At 40.1% G+C, this 17,232-nt stretch overlaps 1 protein-coding gene across 4 annotated transcripts in view; it reads left to right on the top strand.

Annotated features, from left to right (window-relative positions):
* TBCEL (tubulin folding cofactor E like) overlaps nt 1-9,114 on the top strand; it is a 77,819-nt gene extending 68,705 nt beyond the window's left edge. For 2 of the 4 annotated variants that reach the window (XM_044751711.2, XM_044751710.2), the window contains exon 9: nt 1,783-9,114. In XM_044751711.2, the coding sequence (XP_044607646.1) occupies nt 1,783-2,101 (319 nt within the window). In that variant the 3' untranslated portion in view covers nt 2,102-9,114. The remainder of the gene's footprint in view (nt 1-1,782) is intronic. The other 2 variants (XM_014858839.3, XM_044751712.2) reach the window with 2 other exon arrangements.
* The last annotated feature ends 8,118 nt before the right edge of the window (nt 9,115-17,232 follow it).

Below are 17,232 nucleotides of genomic sequence, written 5' to 3'. Positions count from 1 at the left end.
ATCAGTGTTTGACTTACTTGAAGGCGTATACTGGGAGACGGGGTGGAGGAGAGATACCCTTAGACTTTGAATCATTTCACTTTTTCAGTTTTGAGCCTTGGAAAATTTCAAATCCTGGTAGTTTGTTTGTTGGGGGTTTTTTGGTTTGTTTTGTTTGCCTTTGCTAAGATCCTGACATCCTGGCAGTGGGATGTAGAGGCTTCCCGTCTCCAAAGGGTTTCCTCAGTCTTCCTCTCAGCCGCTCCTTACCCCTCAGTTCAGTTTCCTTTAAATTGGGAAGTATTAGTCAGAATGCTCAGGACTTTGTCTCCTTACCCTCTTTCTCCATAATGGCTTCTGGAGGTTGGGTTAGAATCCTTGCTTAGAAGAACTATATAGTACAGAGCCTTGGGTTCCTTTTAAAAGATTGTGGCAATATGGTTTTTCCTTCTCTTCTTTAGTTAGTTGCTGCTGGTGATATTTTTACCCTTTTAAAAAACACTATTTGGGGCTCAAGTCTTGAGAGAAGATTATTGTGTAGTTTGTTTCATCATACCACCACCTTTTCCAAGAAGTTCTACCTAAATACATTTCAACCATATATTTTCTAAGGAGTATGTGTGTTTTAATAATGTGAGTTCCAGGATGACAGGAGTGTAATGTTAATTTGTCTGTGTATATGAAATTAGAATTTACAAACTGCTTACTCATCTGTTATTTTATATAATGCTCATGACTGTCTTATAAGGTAGGAAAGGCAGACTTATCCCAATTTTACTGAAGAGAAAATTGAGATCCAAAAGGATTGCGTGAATTGCTAAGTCACACATCTAATTATAGGATGAAGTCAAGACTCTAAAGTCAGATCTTCTGACTACAAGGCCAATGCTATTTTACCATACCCTGTTACTCCCCTTGATGGAAATGGTTACCTCCATCCCCAACTACACATCCTCTTACTACGTCTTTAATGTCCTACCAACCTTATTATAACACTGATTTAACTGAGTTAAAGCCAAAAGTAGGGTGAGGGAGGTAGGGGAGTAATCTTGTATGACCATTGTATTCTGATCCTGAATTGACCTCAGTATGCCTTGGTTATAATAAAGCTAATATCCGATCTTTTTAGCATTTTTTCCCTCTCTGGTTTGTAGGAAGCTGCTCAGCTTCCTCAGTAAAATCAGACCTCGATCCTCCAAGGCTGGCAGTGGAGACAAGATTTTCCACGTGGGAAACTTGACCTTATGTGCCCTAGTCTCACCTCTGTGATTCACTTTCCTCTTGATGTCTTTTGTTTTTTATTCTTACCTTGATCAAGGAACTTGTATCCCCTCATTTACAACTTTTTTACAAGAATGTATTCTTGACTCTTCTGCAAATTCCTTGTCTTACACCCTGTGAGACTAGGCTGGAAATTCAAACAAGGCATCACTGAAGAAGCTGGGTTAACAGCTAGCAGTCAACTAGTTGTTTTTGTTTCTAAGTTTTGGCTTGTCCAGGAGTCAGAAACTGCTCGCCTGTTCTTATGTAGTGATTAGTAGTGGGCATGGTGACCATCTCTAGGAGAAACTCTTCCCGTATCCACAAAGACATGGTTTTACTGTTACCTTTAGAGGGCAACCATATCAGATCACAGCTTCTACAATAGTCATTCGATAGATGGATAGATAGATAGATGAAGATAATATTCGAATAGGCTATTAGAAGGATGTTGAGCATAGCAGTGTAGTTTAGCTGTAATTCTGAAGAAGTCCATAGTTCGTGTGCTAGTGACATAAGCTGACACTTTTTTTATTCTTCTAGGTATCATGAACTGATCACAAAATATGGGAAGCTGGAGCCTTTGGCAGAAGTGGACCTAAGACCCCAGAGCAGCGCAAAAGTAGAAGTCCACTTTAATGATCAGGTGGAAGAAATAAGCATTCGTCTGGACCAAACAGTTGCAGAACTAAAGAAACAATTAAAAACTCTAGTGCAATTACCCACAAGCAGCATGCTTCTCTACTATTTTGACCATGAAGCGCCCTTTGGCCCAGAGGAAATGAAGTACAGCTCTCGGGCGTTGCATTCTTTTGGCATTAGGGATGGAGATAAGATTTATGTGGAATCCAAGACAAAATAACCTCTACCAGCCTTGTAAAACACACACATAAGGACTTCTGGCAGGGCATTTGTTTCCAATGTGGTTTTCTTTAGGAGGGAGAAGGTTTTTTGTTTTGTTTTGTTTGATTTAGGTTTCAGGAGGGGTTTGTATATTTTCCCCCCTAGAATGGGTAGGGGGCCGTTTTTGGCATTTTCTACCACAGATTTCTTTGGCTCAGCCAGCAGAATTGGCCACATCTCCAGTCCGTGTGCCCTCCCTCATGAAAGATGACTAAGAAATCACCGACTTCTTACTGTGTTCACCGGGATTCGTCTACCACATGGTTATCGTTACCATTGAGGGTACTTGTGAAGATGGTACGAACCGTATATCCCCCTCAGAAGGGTGTCTTATAGTATTTAAATCAGAAAACAAGCAATCTTTACAGGAGGGGCCAGCACTTCTCTCTCCCAGTTCTTCCCTCTCCCTCCTTTCCTTTTTTGTTCAGTTTTTCATTTTGATTTGTGTCAGCACGTGTTTGCCTAATTGTTTTATTCTGTTCATAATTAACTTATTTCGCAACTTGGGTGATTTTTCATTTCTCCCTTTTGAAATTAAAATGTTTTAAGCATTTTCAACCTGATTCTGATCTCAGGTACTCAGTTAGAACCTATAACTGTTAGGATCTGGAAGAGGAGTAGATGGAGAGTTAAAACTCCAGGAAAACTCGCCATTCTTCTGGAAGCGCAGGCAGAGCAGTCTGGTCTCTTTGTATGTAACTGTCTCAATTTGTAATGTTCCTCACACATGACATCAACTGTTACTTCCATAACATGACAATATCAGATTCCAGAGTTCTTTTATTTTTGCTTATTGAATGTATTTCCTTATATCTATCTATCTTTTTCATTACTTTAAACTATTAGGAATAGAGGCCTGACTTTGTGAAGAATCCAATGGCGTAATGGATGTACGTGCCAGGAGAGTTGAGAATTAGCTAATGAACTATCTGCAGGGTGTGTGAGGGAGGAAAGGGGGGAATCTGGGAGGAGTGTTGTGACTTTCCTGCCTGTGTCATCATTTGAAGCCCTTGCTCTTGCACTTTGCATTAAAAGTGGGAAATTTTACTCAAAGGGAGCTTTGGTTCCCAGTTCTCCCCTGGGATTTTGTGATGTCATAATCGAGCAGTTCTTTTTGTTTTACATTTCGATTTCATTGCCTCTACAGAAGAACAACTCTGCCTAATCTATGAGTAAAATGTAAGTGTCAAAACTTCAGAATTGCCTCCAAGTCATATTTTTTGCAAAAGCATATTTAAAGCACTTTTCTTTAAAAGCTAGTTCCTTATCTGCTCTGAAATCTTTTTGTTTGTTCTTCTATTCCTTTGTTAATCAATGTAATCCCTTTTTTTGATATATGTCTTTCTTGGTCCACCATGTTTACAGGTGGGAGACTTGAGAAAGACTTAGCATAACTGGGGCAGAAAATGTGCACGTGAAGTATTTTTCAAGGAATGTGATCAATACCTGATTGCGTTTGACCTTTTGACCTTCATTATAGGATTCCACCCCTCCTACAAATTCTTTAATTTCGTATGAAATTTTTAGATGACTCTTGTAAATTCTTCACCTATGCGGAGTTGTGTTTATTATTGCTACTTTTTAAATTTTCCTATGCCATAACAGCAGATGTTTATTCTCTTAATGCACTTCAGGTTCAGTATCTGTAAAGACTTTGACCCAGGCCTACTGAGTCAAATCTACATTCACTGTAACATTAAAGGTGGAAACCAAAGGGTTTGAGAAAGATGAATGAGGCCTATTCTCCTTCTGCTGCAGACTTTATCTTTCGAAATCACAAAAGTGAGCAATGGAGATCCAGGCTGGGTATAGACAAGGATAATTATTTTGCAATCACATTTTCCTGACAGATTTTTGGAAGTGGGAAAAAAGTGTGGCAACAGTGTCATGAAGACTAAAACCGTGGGTGCTTTGTGTATGTGCGCATGAGTGCAGACGAGTTTGAGAGAAAACAATGTAATTGAGCCCATTGCTTCTGTCAGCCTGGAAAACAGATGCACTGTTATTTCTGAGGTTGACTGACTGTCCCACAGCAGAAGGCAGAGCAAACACTTATGTTATGCTTTAATCATAAGTGGAATGGTCACAATTAATAAGATATTTTATATATGACAAAGTTTTATGAAGCGCTTTTTTACTGTTAGAGACCTGTTCCTTCTGTTATTACAGAGCACAGTGTCCATCAGCTGCAGGCGTAATTCTTCTGTTATACAGCTGCACGTCAGGGGACTTCTCATTTAATTCAGTGGATGTGGGTATTTTTAGGGCATTGGATTGATGGTTTTAATAGTTGCTGAATAATTTTTGATTGAGACGAAAATCTAATACAATTACCGGTCTTTTAGAGTTACGGAAGTAAAGGAGAAACGCTATTTGAGCATGTGTTCTTGTAGATTTATTTGGGCAGCTAAGTAAAGATGCTGCTTTTGAAATAAAACTGGTGCTGTGTAGACACTTGTAACCAAAATTATTTTTATAATAGGCCAAAAAGAAGGAGAGGAGAGATCATGGACCTTTGAGTCTACAAGTTATGCATAATTGATGCTGCAGCTTATCTGTATTTTAATGTTGACTTCGTCCAGATTCAGTGAGAGCATATTATTGACATTTATGAGGCAAAATGCTGTCAGAGCCAGTATTACAGATATATTGCTACAGGCAGGCTGTATAGAACATACCTTTTCTAAATTAGACATTCTTTTCAGTTATGAAAAAGGAAAGGAATAATAAAAGAACGCCAAATCAAGGGAAAGGGATCCTTTCTACATGTGGGCATGTAGCTGCAGAAGCCACAGTAGAAATCAGTTTTTGAATTTGAATTGTTCAAATAGCCCAGATTGCTTTAAAGTAAAAAAAGTCAGTCACATGTCTGTTTTTATTATTAAAAGTTTCTATTGCTTCTGCAAACTGTTGCCACCATTGCCATAAATATGTAAGAAAGCAGCAGATATTATATAACCCTTTGTTTCTTTAAAACCTTTTGGTGAAAATAAGCCCAAAACATGAGCCATGTGTAAGAGAGCCAAATATTATGATGCTATGTTTTAAATTTTTGTTTGCTTAAAAAAATGAAAGTTCAAGTCTAACCAGGTGTTTTAGCTATGTCGCTAAGTCCGCAGTGTTATGAACAGAGAACACTTGTTGCGCAGGGAGCTGATCGTCATTTGAGGCTCGCAGGTGATAGCTTTACAAATGCACATGTGAGTGCGGCTGCTCCATGGGAAGTGCTGGCCTCCAGGGCATATAAAACAGGAATACAGAATAACAGATTGTTCTAAGCAATGTCACTTCTGTTTATGAATTTGATTTTTCCCTTCATTTCATGTTAGATTGAAAATGCAAACAAACTGCTTTCGAGAACACCCAGAAGCTCTCTGTGTTACCAGACGTGTTGTGAACACTCGATTTTTCCTAGGTGCTTCCTTAAAATACATGTCCATTGTAGTGGTGGAGGACTCTCTCAGGCTCTTTACTTGCCAGTTGTCTCCTGCAGTTAATGGAAATATATATTTTATTTTAGAATATAATTTAAACATGAAGGTCTATTCTTTGCACTTTTTATTAATATATATATATATATAGATAATCTTTAAAAAAATTAAAAATCCAAGTCCACTTTCTCTTTGTGTTCTGGTTTTTTTCTGGAGTTGTGGGATCAAGATATATGTTTGTTTTGATACAGCTAAAAATCGACATCAGTGCTGTGGTTGGGTCCTCTGGGGAACTGGCCTAAGCTGGTAAGAGTTTGGCCATTTTAATGAGCTTAATTGGGATTTTGCCAAAGTTAGAAGTGGGAATTGCAAAACAAAGATTCATAGGCAATGTGTTATTGCTTTTGTGTTGGTGAACTTTATACTTCGAACATGCTCTAGATAATCCCTTTTTATCCTTTTAAGGCTAAAAACCTCCCTTTGAGATATTTGGCATCCCCTTTTTTCAGTAAGAATGAAAATCTCATTTTGATGAATTAAAATTTGTGACACTTTTTCAAGTGACACTTCTTCCTTTGAAAAATAATTGTCTATACGAGTTAGAGTTTTAGAGACTTGAACCCTACCTGCTTATCAATAATTTCTTGGTAAAGTTATAAATTAGCCTTGTACCAAGAGTTAAAGTCCAAGAACTGTGTTTCATTTCTGTATTTAGAAGACAGACTCTATTAACTTCTCTCTCAGTGCTTCAGAAGTGCATGAGTATCATGATCTGTGTAAATTTGATTGTTTCTACCTCTTGCTCAAGTTTCAAAGAATTGTAATTTTAACTTCTGTGCTAAATTCTATTTAATTAGTATTTTTGTGAGCTTCTCTAAGGACTTGCACGGTAGACATATGTCAAGACATCCAATATCCAATGGACTGAAAAATGTTGGACTTTCGCCAGTCATTAATATGCATATAAAACAAGAAGGTTAACCTGTGATGTCACATTTCTCTTTCCATCTCTTTTATGGAAAAGAAGTCATCTGTGTTTTCCAACTTAGAACTTCAGAGTTCAAATTTAGCCAGATAACTTTAAACCATATATAAGTCATTATAGATACTAACATGAGTCATTTCATCTACTTTTAAGTTTTTAATGTAATTCAGATTTAGGAATTAAGTTTATCCATGAAAGGAATAACGTACCATATTGCATCTCCTTAAAGGATAATGAAGTTCTGATTCCTTTCCTTGAAAAATTTGAGAATAGCACTAGAAGTGTTTAGCTTTTTTTCTAATAAACTGCTCTATTAAAATGTTCAAATATATATATTTGCCTATATATATGAATATAATATATGTGAACATATTCTTAGCCTCCCGCCTTACTCTGAAGTAAACAGCACAACATGGAGATTTTTTACTAATATAGTTTAGCATTATTCTGCTGAGTCAGTGGCATTTTTACAACTTTATTTCAAAACACTGAAACAGTGACCTAAATAATAATTGAGCCAAATAAATAGACAGCAAACTAGAAGAAAGGAAGTAAGTTCTTCCCTTTAAATCGGTGAAATAAGAATTGCTAATAACTTTAATGCTTTGTCTAATGCTTTCTTCAGTGTGGTTCAGGCACCTGAACAGTTGGCTTGCATTCTGTTTGAAGGCACACACATTAAGAGGGGAGTAACAAACTCATGACCCAGGAGGAAGGAAAGACACAGAAGATAGAGTTGCTGGTTGTGTGAATCAGTGCCAGGGATCCGAGCTTACAATTTCCAGTTCTCAAGTTTCTTCTAAACACTAATAAGGAGCATTTATCATCAACAGGGCTCATCCTAGATGCTCTACCTATACTGAACCCATTTGGTCTTCACAACGTCTGTGACGTCAGCACTGTCATCATCCCCATCTTCTTACTAGTAAGGTGATTGAGGCACAGATTTAAGTGATTTGCCAAAAGTCATACCGTTGGTAAATGACAATAGAGCCAGGATTCAAGCCCAAGCACTTTGTCTGCAGACTCCATGCACGGGACAGCTATGCTATAGTGCTTACTGCTGCCATAACCTTCCACACACATACCTTTATTGTTAGTCTTTATGTGTCACTGAAATAAGATATTCCTCAAAATCCATTTACTAAGTTGATTTGCTCTATAACAGTCTCTAATGTGTCTGGCAGCTCTAAATCCAAATTGAAATTTGTCCTCGTGCCACTTCCAGAATTGTGAAACTGTGGTTCGTGTATATCTATTGCCCTGCCTGCTCCTCCACAATGCCCTATTGGACACTTGTGATGGGTGCTATTGACGAGAATAAATGAACCAGTAATATTATGCAAGGAAACTGATAATTTGGTTTTTAACCTGAGGACATTCCACGGCCTTACGACTTTGTTTCAGTAAACAGCCAAAGGTGAGAGGGGTCACTCTGTTCCAACTCAGACATCCATCAAGAAGGCATCAGTGTTCAAGTGAAAAAATTGCTGTTCTTAGAGGAAGAAAAAATGTTTATAATCTAATGGAGCCTGTATGAAAGGTTTTGTCATGGGAAAAGATGAGGTTGTCACTGCTATTGCTCCTCTTTAAAATTCAAGAGAGAGCTCTGTGAAGAATATAAATATTGCTACAAAATGGAGGGGACGTTATCTATTATGGTCTGCAAGATCTAGATTTGCCAAAAAATTGCAATGCAATTTCAGTTTGTCGAGTCTTTCATAGACTCTTCATCCGTGAATGCTTCTTTGTCACTGTAAGTAATACAATTAAGTTGCTAAATAAGTAAAAATGGGGATAAAAGGAGGCAGACATTAAAAAATACAGGCTAAAGAGAAAAAAAATGTTTTCTGAAATATCTGATACATTTGAAGGCAGATGTAAGCTTTACTCCACTATTAGAGAATACAACTAGGACATTATGAATTGCTTTGGTTGTGTTAAAATTTTGTTTGGTCTAATTTGTTTACAAAAAGAAGTCTTTTTAAAACCATTTAATGTTTAAATAGAAAGCATTCACATGGTTCAAAAATCAAACAATATAAAGAAGGTATACATTGAAAATCCCACTCTAACCCCTGTACTCCATCTTTTATTAGTTTCTTGTATATATTTCCAGAGTTTACACAAATAACAGCAAATAAGAATATATTTTCTTATTGTTCCCCTTTTATACAGCAAAGTGAACATATTATACACTATCATGCACCTTGCTTTTTTTCACTTAAAACATATCTTGGAGATCTCTCTATAGCAGTATGTAGGGGATCACTTTACCCTTTGTTCACAGTAGAATACATAACATTTCATTTATCGATGTAATTGATAATTTATTTGACCAATACCTTATTGGTAAACATTTGAGTGTTTCTCCCCCCACCAATCTCCCCCTTTTTTTATTGTTCTCATTTGCTCCAGGAAACAGCATACGTTCTTTTACATATTTGCAATAAATCTGTAGAATATATTCCCAGAAATGAGATTGCTCAATCAAAGGTCAAAAGTGTTTGTAATTTTGGTAGATATTGCCAAATTGTTCTCCATTAAACTTATATAAAAAGGACATGTTTTTTCCTGGTTTTATAACTTGTCACATCAATACAAAGTCAAAGACTTTACTAATTTGGGGCTTGATATATGATTCCTAGTTAGTGCAACCAAGATAGTGTTCTTCCCAATTAGGCATGCAAATCTGGGCACTTGAATTCAACACATCATGGATTTATGTGATCCTTGCATATTGTCTATCTTAGGAGCCATCTTTCTTCTGGAATCTGCAATTTTTAATCATCGCTAAGTGAGATTTCACCTCTGCACCAGAAGTTATATATGTACTATTTTTCCTCAGCAATGTATCACTTGTTTTAGCCTAGTGCCCTTGAAAAAATGATGAATTAATAGCCCCAAACTCCTCCACTTATGGTCCCAGTAAACTTTAATCAGAGTTGCCTTGCCAACCACCGAAAATCTTCTAGAGAAACTTCTTGGTGCTACTTGGTGAAGAGGGAATGTAGTGTGTCTGCCCCTGCTTTTTTTTCAACTTTATTGCTAATGTGCAAGCAAGAATGTTAAATAAGGCCAATTGTGAATTTCTTTGCTTATGTTGGTCTACTTAGAATTAGCTATTGCAAACTCCTTGGTTAGAAATAGATAAAGTTGCCTTCAGAAAATATCTTTGAGTCCTTGTTTAAATTTCAGAGACGACCATCTTTTATCATTGAGATCTTAGATCCAGGAAATCTTACTGGTTAGTTAATAAACATTAAGTGTCATTCAATGTGGTCTCTGATTCAATACATATATACAGTATTCTGGAGGGTGACACCCCACCCTCTCAGGGTATTATCTCCAAGGCGGTGCTTCCCTTCCTCCTTCAGCAATTCATTCCAATGCTGGATCAGGGATCCTACTGTAGTCATGGGCCCACACTCATATCCCCTTTTTTGAAAAGGACATTCCCTAGTCAGATACTATTTTGCACAGAATTCTATGCCTACAGATCAGGCCGTCTGCAAGCCTCTCATTAGCAGTGCTGGCTGAGGCCCTGTGAGCAGGAAAGGCATTCCCATATCCAGAATACAGGTCTATTCCTGTGAGAAGGGACAACGGGCACTTCCAGGATGAAGGTGATCCAGCATAGCCATTTTGCCACCAAGTGGCCAGTTGGTCTCCCTGAGGAACTGTGACATACTGAGGGCTTAGCTATGGTCTCTGCTATTGGCAGGTTGAACATTCAGAGGCAATGGTAGCTAGATCAGCTTTGCCAGATGAGAGTTCATGCTATTGGTCCCATGCATAACCTCCACCCACGCTCCTGTGGGCGCTTCATACTGGTCCCCATTGTACTATCACTGGCAAAGGCTGCCTCACATCAACTGGCCAAGTCATTTTGTCTACTCAGTTGTCTAGTTCCTCTTCTGTAGTGGATGCTTTCTTGTGGACGTTAACATGTGATACAAAGATCTTCACACTTTGTGTCCATTTCCAGCTGTCTATCCACATGTCTCTACTCCAGGCCTCCTTGTCACTGATTTTCCAAGCTTTTTCCTTTCAGGCTTTTGTCCAGCTGGCTATGTGATTCACCACTGCCTACGAGTTTGTACGTATTCTAACCTCAGAACGCTTCTCTTTTGACACAAAGTACTTGACAAGATATATCGTCCAAAACTCTACACATTGGCAGATGTTCCCTTATCATTGTCTTTCAAGGCCACCCCTGACTGAGGCTGTAATACTGCCCCCATCTGCCTTAGGCTTGCATACACACACCAAGCCAATCCATCCATATGCCAAACTGAGGCCTTTCCTCCTCCTTTAGTTTATAGTGTGCACCCCTCATGTCACATGCAGCCATATGTTTGATTTGGATTGGGGGGTACTGGTACAACTCTGGAAGGTGACATGGAGTCTAGGCTAACTAGTCAGGCAGCTTGCTCACTGCAGGTCCCAGATATACAATTTCATCTTACAATAGATTGCTACTGGGCCCCCCTGACTTTATGACTTGGTGGGGCCAACAGGGCACAGCTCATGGTGGGAATTTCTGGACACGTGGTCACTTGTATCGTGGTCAAATGTTCCATCACAGGGCCAATTTGAATGCCAAAAGTTGATTTTCAGGAGCTGTGTTATTCTTTGCTACCAATGGCATGACCTTGTTCCAGAACTCCAGGGGCCTGTTGTGTGGTTCTCCCACTGGGGTTTGCAATAAAGTGCACATTTCAACTTTTTCCACCACTGACACCTCCAACAACAAAGGGTCTACTGAACATATGACCCAAGTGCCAGCGTTGCGTGCATTTCAGCCCGGAGCAGCTACAAAGTTCTTTCCTGCTCTCAGACCAAGTCAAAGCTGGCTGAATTCCTTATCACCTGGAATGTGGGCTGGAACAGTTTTCATAGGTATAGAATGTGTGGCCACTAGAACTTGAAGAAAGCTACAAAGAAGGAAGAATTCCCGTAGAGTTGCAAGATGTAGCAATTTGTTTTTTACTTTGGAGGGGAGGGTCCAGCATGCCCCTGACCACTGGATTCCTAAAAACTTTACTGAAGTAGTAGCCCTGAATCTTTGAAGGATTTATCTCCCACCTTCTGGAGCACATGTGTTTTCCCAAGGCCTCCAGCCTGCTAGCCACTTCCTGCTCAGCATGCCCAGTCAGCTTGATGTTAACAGTGTAATGAATCAAGGTGATGTTCTGTAGGATCCAGATGGTCCAGAGCTCAGTCCTGGGGCAAAACTATGAATGTACATCGCGGTCTGTTCCATTTGAATGTAAACTATTTCTGATCCTCGTTCTTGATTCAGGCAGGGAAAAAATACATTTTCCAAATAAATGGGCACATGTCATGTTATCTAAAAACCATGTCAATCAGCTCTGTGCCATTAGCACAGCAGCTGCAAATTGGAGCTACTACTTGGTTGAACTGGCAGTAGTCCACAATCATTCTTCAGGATCCATCTCAGCCAATTAAATGTAGATATGATAGAGTCCACCACCCTTGCTCTTTAAGAGTGACACTAGTCTTTACCATCCTCCCCCGATCCCAGGATGCAATACTCTTTTGTATTTACTACCTCTGTTGGAGTGGGGGATCAGTTTCCTTCCTTGCTATGATAGCTCTTACCTGACAGACCAAGGACCCAGTGTGACAAGTACATCAATCCCAATTATATATTGAGACTTGGAGTATGACATCCAGGTGGGTCTGCAGCCCCTGTGGATCTGCTGAAGCTGGACTTGGCCGAGACTCCTTTTATTACCTGGGCCCTACGTGTTCCCACACTAACAGGGTCTTTGGGTATCAGTGTTAACTCAAACCCCTTGTCCAACAGTCCCCAAAATCTCTAGGCACTCCACTTCCCCAAGTCTACAGTCGCTCTAGTAAATGGCCATAGGTCTTTTGGGAGAAGGACTGTGAGAATCATTACTATACATATTTGCCATGGAGTTGCAGGGTTCCTCCCTTTGGAGAGCTGGTTACCTTTTTGGTCTGTGGATTCCAGTTTCAAAAACTGACTCAGATCCACAAGCTGAGCAAGAGATCTGGACTTTTTATTAGGGCAACTGTCTTTGGCCTCTTGCTCTTTTTTATTATACCTAGTAAGCAATACCACTATCACCTGCCCATCTACTTTGCCCCTTGGATGCCACGCTCTGTTAATTGTCTCCATAACTCTCAATGGATCAGGCCCTCTTGGCTACCACTGTGATCTTCTCAGTCGTTATGAAGATTATGACCCCCTTGGCTTCAGACAGTAGGGGGCTGCCACCTGGTCTCTATTGCTTCATGCTCCCAACGTCTCCGATTCTATCAGACAGTCGAGGTCTATATCACCTCTCCTGCCATCAGCCCTGGCCTGCAGAGGAGAGCACCCACTGAGCTTCTTAGTGATAGCTTAGAGAAGCTGGTGCTTCTCTCAGCAGCGTACTCCTGCTGGCTTTGGTGGATGGTGTGTCTGTTCTCTGGGCTTTCCCATGGAACACGATCATCTGGTGGGTCTTCCAAACTCACGTACTATATCTGATCCAGCATCTACTACAGTAATTCAGGCATTTCAACCTCACTCAGGGTGAGCCATCATTTTTTTCCAGGCTTCTAGGAGCTTCTAGCAGCGAGTTTGCACCATCCCCTGGGATCCTTGCCAGTGTTAAAGCCTGTATCCCTAGAGTGTGCCCCCAAGTCAGCAAACCTTCCCTTGTTCTGTGTTATGGCCCAGTCTCCTTGATTGATCACCCTCACAATTCAGTCCCATGGGTACTCCCCTCTGCCCACCCTGAGCCAGGAGGTGCTGGCTAGGTCTTGTAGCTTCTTTGGTGTAGAGTCTCTTTCTTCCCTCACCAGGTCCAGGACATCCCTGGCTGGGTTATGCTGCAACTTAACCCTTATTATAGGTATAGGAGTCAGGAAAGGAGATGGGAGCAGCTTCAGAACTGGGGCGACTGTTGCCTCATAGGGAATAGTCCTTCCTATTGTCCTCCTGTGCTGGGAGAAATTTTAGCTCTTAATGAGGTAGAATGGGACATGTCTGAGGGCTCAGAGTTTTGGGAAATCTGGAAAATCAAATCTTTGAAGGCTTCTACCCAGATAATGCCATCATACACACACACCCATACGTGTATTATGCATGTACACGTGTATATGTATACATACAATAAATCCCACCCAGATAAAATTATATATATAATGCATTGTATATACATATACAAGGTTTTCCCAATTAGGCCCTGATTGTGGCCCATGAGAGCCGCCTCAGTTGAGCACTTGTCAGCTCAACTAGGCCCTCCAGAGCAAACACTGCCCATAAGAGGAATCTTGCTTTGGGTGGAAAGTGCTAGGCCATTGTCCTACCACCTCACCCAGTCATTGGCTGGGGGCCACTCCAAGAAGAGTGTGCCCTTGGTTCCAATGCTGAGGCTGAGCCTGAAGGACCTGGAAGCTGTTGGCCAACCACACTTCTCACTGCATCCTTTCAAACGAGCTCAAATCTGACAACTCTCTCACAGAAAAGGTGTAAGAAATTTAACAAAACCAAACAAAAACAATCAGCATATGAGGTCCATTCTACTTGTTTTTAGGGAGTTAAATTTTTTGGTTCCGTTTATTTTGTCTGAAGTGTCTTTTCTCCTGCCTAGAAAGCAGCATCCATCTATGCCATCTTTATAAAGCGCCAATATCTTGGGTTACTAGCTCCAAGCCACCCGGCACCACCTTTGGTCTAAATTTTTGTCAGAAATCTTTGCTCACTTCACACCTTCAACAAAATAAGCCCTCCTGCCGATATGGCATAAAAAGAGGTTTTTGTCGTTTCTCCATCTGTGACCACGGAGTATACACCCAGAATACATACTCACTGACTGGCTTACAGCCAACCAGCACTAAACCAGACCAGGCTTTCCTCAAGCGCCTGGCACCCGCTCGCTCCCAGATTCTCAAAGTCATTCATTTCTGCCACCATCTTGCAGATCTGGTTAAGCCCAGATTGCATTTCTCCCAGGAGCAGTTCTGCCTCAAGAAGGATGAAGCACTTAATATGGGTCAAAAGGGCTGAGATATAAATATCCTCAAGCGCATGAAAAAAGAAGACCAAAGCAATTATTATGCCACTAGCAGTTTTTTTAAATAGAGCCAACTATTCTGCTTCAAGACAGTTAGGCTGACTACTGGACTAAAACCTTAATAAAGGCTGGGCAAGGAAAATGCTTTTCTGGGCGTCTTCTATTTGAGTCTCATTTTACTTTAAATAGACACCCCTAAAGTTAGATTTTTCTGTTATGTAAATATGTGCCTTTCAGAGGAAATTAGTCATTTGAGATCCATAAGTAAATTTATGTGGAAGATTCGTCATACTAGTAAGCTTAATGTACAAAACCTACTGAATTATCACAAGTTTTGAGAAAAATATTGAATAATCTAGACTAAAAAATAAGTTCCCCAAGCACTCTTGTCCATTTTAGGATAACTTGCTCAAAACTGGAATTACAGGTTTGCTTTTTTTTTTTTTTTGCAGTCGGCATTTAAACGTCTGGTCAGAGAAAAATTTTGAGTAATTTAAAAATTCCCATTGATTTACAGTTTTTTTCTGCTACATTCAATGATTTCTTTTTTAACAAATCTCACTTTACATATTTTGAATAGTAGACTTAGTTTATGTCTTAGCCAATTTTTCTCATTCTGCATCAAACCTAACACATTTTACCTTGTTCACAATGCCTTTTTTTTTTCTTTTAAAGATTGGCAGCTGAGCTAACAACTGTTGCCAGTCTTCTTTTTTCTTTCTTTTTCTTTCCTGCTTTTTCTCCCCAAATCCCCCCAGTACGTAGTTACATATTTTACTTGTGGGTCCTTCTGGTTGTGACATATAGGATGCCGCCTTAACATGGCCTGACGAGCGGTGCCATGTCTGCGCCCAGGATCCAAACCGTGAAACCCTGGGCTGCTGAATCAGAGCGCACGAACTTAACCGCTCAGCCACGGGGCTGGCCGCACTATGCCTTTTAAATTATTTACTTACTGCAAATTTTTATCAGGAGGGATCTCTCTCCCCCCAGGCTCTCCGAGGACCCTCACTGGGCATCAACGGAGCTTTCCAGGGCACCGTTTGGTTTTTCCTTATGAAAGATCATGCCTCACACAGGTTCCCTCGTTCGCGTTTGCTGGAAAGTGCCCTGGCCTATCACGCTGCACAGCCGTGTAGCAGAGAGCAAAGGGAAAGAATAAAACCTAGAAAAGTTTGAGAACGTTTCTTTAAATACTTGGTGCATACCTGTGAAAAATCAGAGCTGAGCCTGTCTGCCAACCGTTCAAAACCAGAGAAACAAAAAAAGACTTTAGTGGAAAACCAACTTCATTTAAATGTTGGAAGCAGCAGCTTTGTGTGGCGTTTTAATCCCATGCTGGTGGATGCTAATTCTGTAACACTATACAGTTGCCTTTTTTTTGGGTACAAAAGTAGAAGGGGGGAGTTGCTTTTGTGTTTTTCAGTGCAAAGTGATTCTGATCAGAAAGGACCAAGGTTTCAGCTCCCAGTACCTGACATTTCCATCTGAATCTACTTTTTCTTTTTAAGAGGGGTAAAAAAAGGTCTAGTTTTTCAGGAAAAGAACCTCTCTACGCAATCCTGAAACTGATCTTTAGATTTACTTTTCCTTAATCAATAGAAAAAAACTTGATCGCAACTCAACACTTATCTGACTCTAACGCCGGACTAACTGAATTTTTGGTTTTAAGAGTAAGGGATTCAGACATCATTTCAGGAATCAGAAATAATTGGCAGCAAGTGGGGGAGAAGTGACATGAATTCCTGTTCTACTTAATTTTTTCCTGGTTTACCAAGATTTGGCTTAATATTTCTGACAATTCCTCCAGTGTCTACAGAACAGGTTAGTGACATTTTTCGTAAATACAAATGTTTAAATGAATCCTCCTTCCTGCTCTCTGAACCGCTTCCCTAAGGGCTCCAGTCTTCACCTCGCACTGGCATCTCCCTCTGCTAAAGCTGTGTGAGAGCTCTCCTAAAGTCTTTGTACTATTTTCGGCAAAACTGACTAATATTTATTATGTGCTTGAGATTCTAATGCGTGTGCTTGACAACGGAAGACTTACAATAAAACTCTCACAGGGGAAAGTCACTGATATTCCATGAAAGTTTGGCTGAAGAATTGTGATAGCTTCAAAGAATAAGAGGAGGGTTTTTAATTTTAAGAAGACTGTTTAGAGCAAACTTCACCGTCGACCCTGCACTTGGTGCTCACGCAGGTGTGTGTCTAACGTTGCGCTTGCGTCTGCGTTTGCATCTCAGCTTTACGGAGCGGCACAGACCGTCCCGGCCGTTCAACTGACTGTAACTAAAATGAAAACAAGCACACTTTGGTAATATCCCTTCTTAAATTAATTTGCTGGAACTAATCACTGGTTTGTGTGCTAGCTTCTATTTTTATTGTAATTTCAAGGAGCAACCCTGGCGTGGTTCTTTTTTTTTTTATCATCAATGTATTTATCATTCATTTCACCATGGAAAGTCAGTGAACAGTCTCACACTACTTGTGAATCTGGTCAGTGCTTCAAAATGATGGATTGGCGCCATCCTCTAGAGAAGATGATGGCAAACTCTAAATCCTCTCTCCCGTAGAAACACGTTGTGTTTTAATCGACTATTATTTGACCCTGATTGAG

The sequence above is a fragment of the Equus asinus genome, chromosome 20, assembly GCF_041296235.1.
Source record: "Equus asinus isolate D_3611 breed Donkey chromosome 20, EquAss-T2T_v2, whole genome shotgun sequence".
Classification (NCBI taxonomy): domain Eukaryota; kingdom Metazoa; phylum Chordata; class Mammalia; order Perissodactyla; family Equidae; genus Equus; species Equus asinus.
This window is presented reverse-complemented; position numbering and strand designations above follow the sequence as displayed.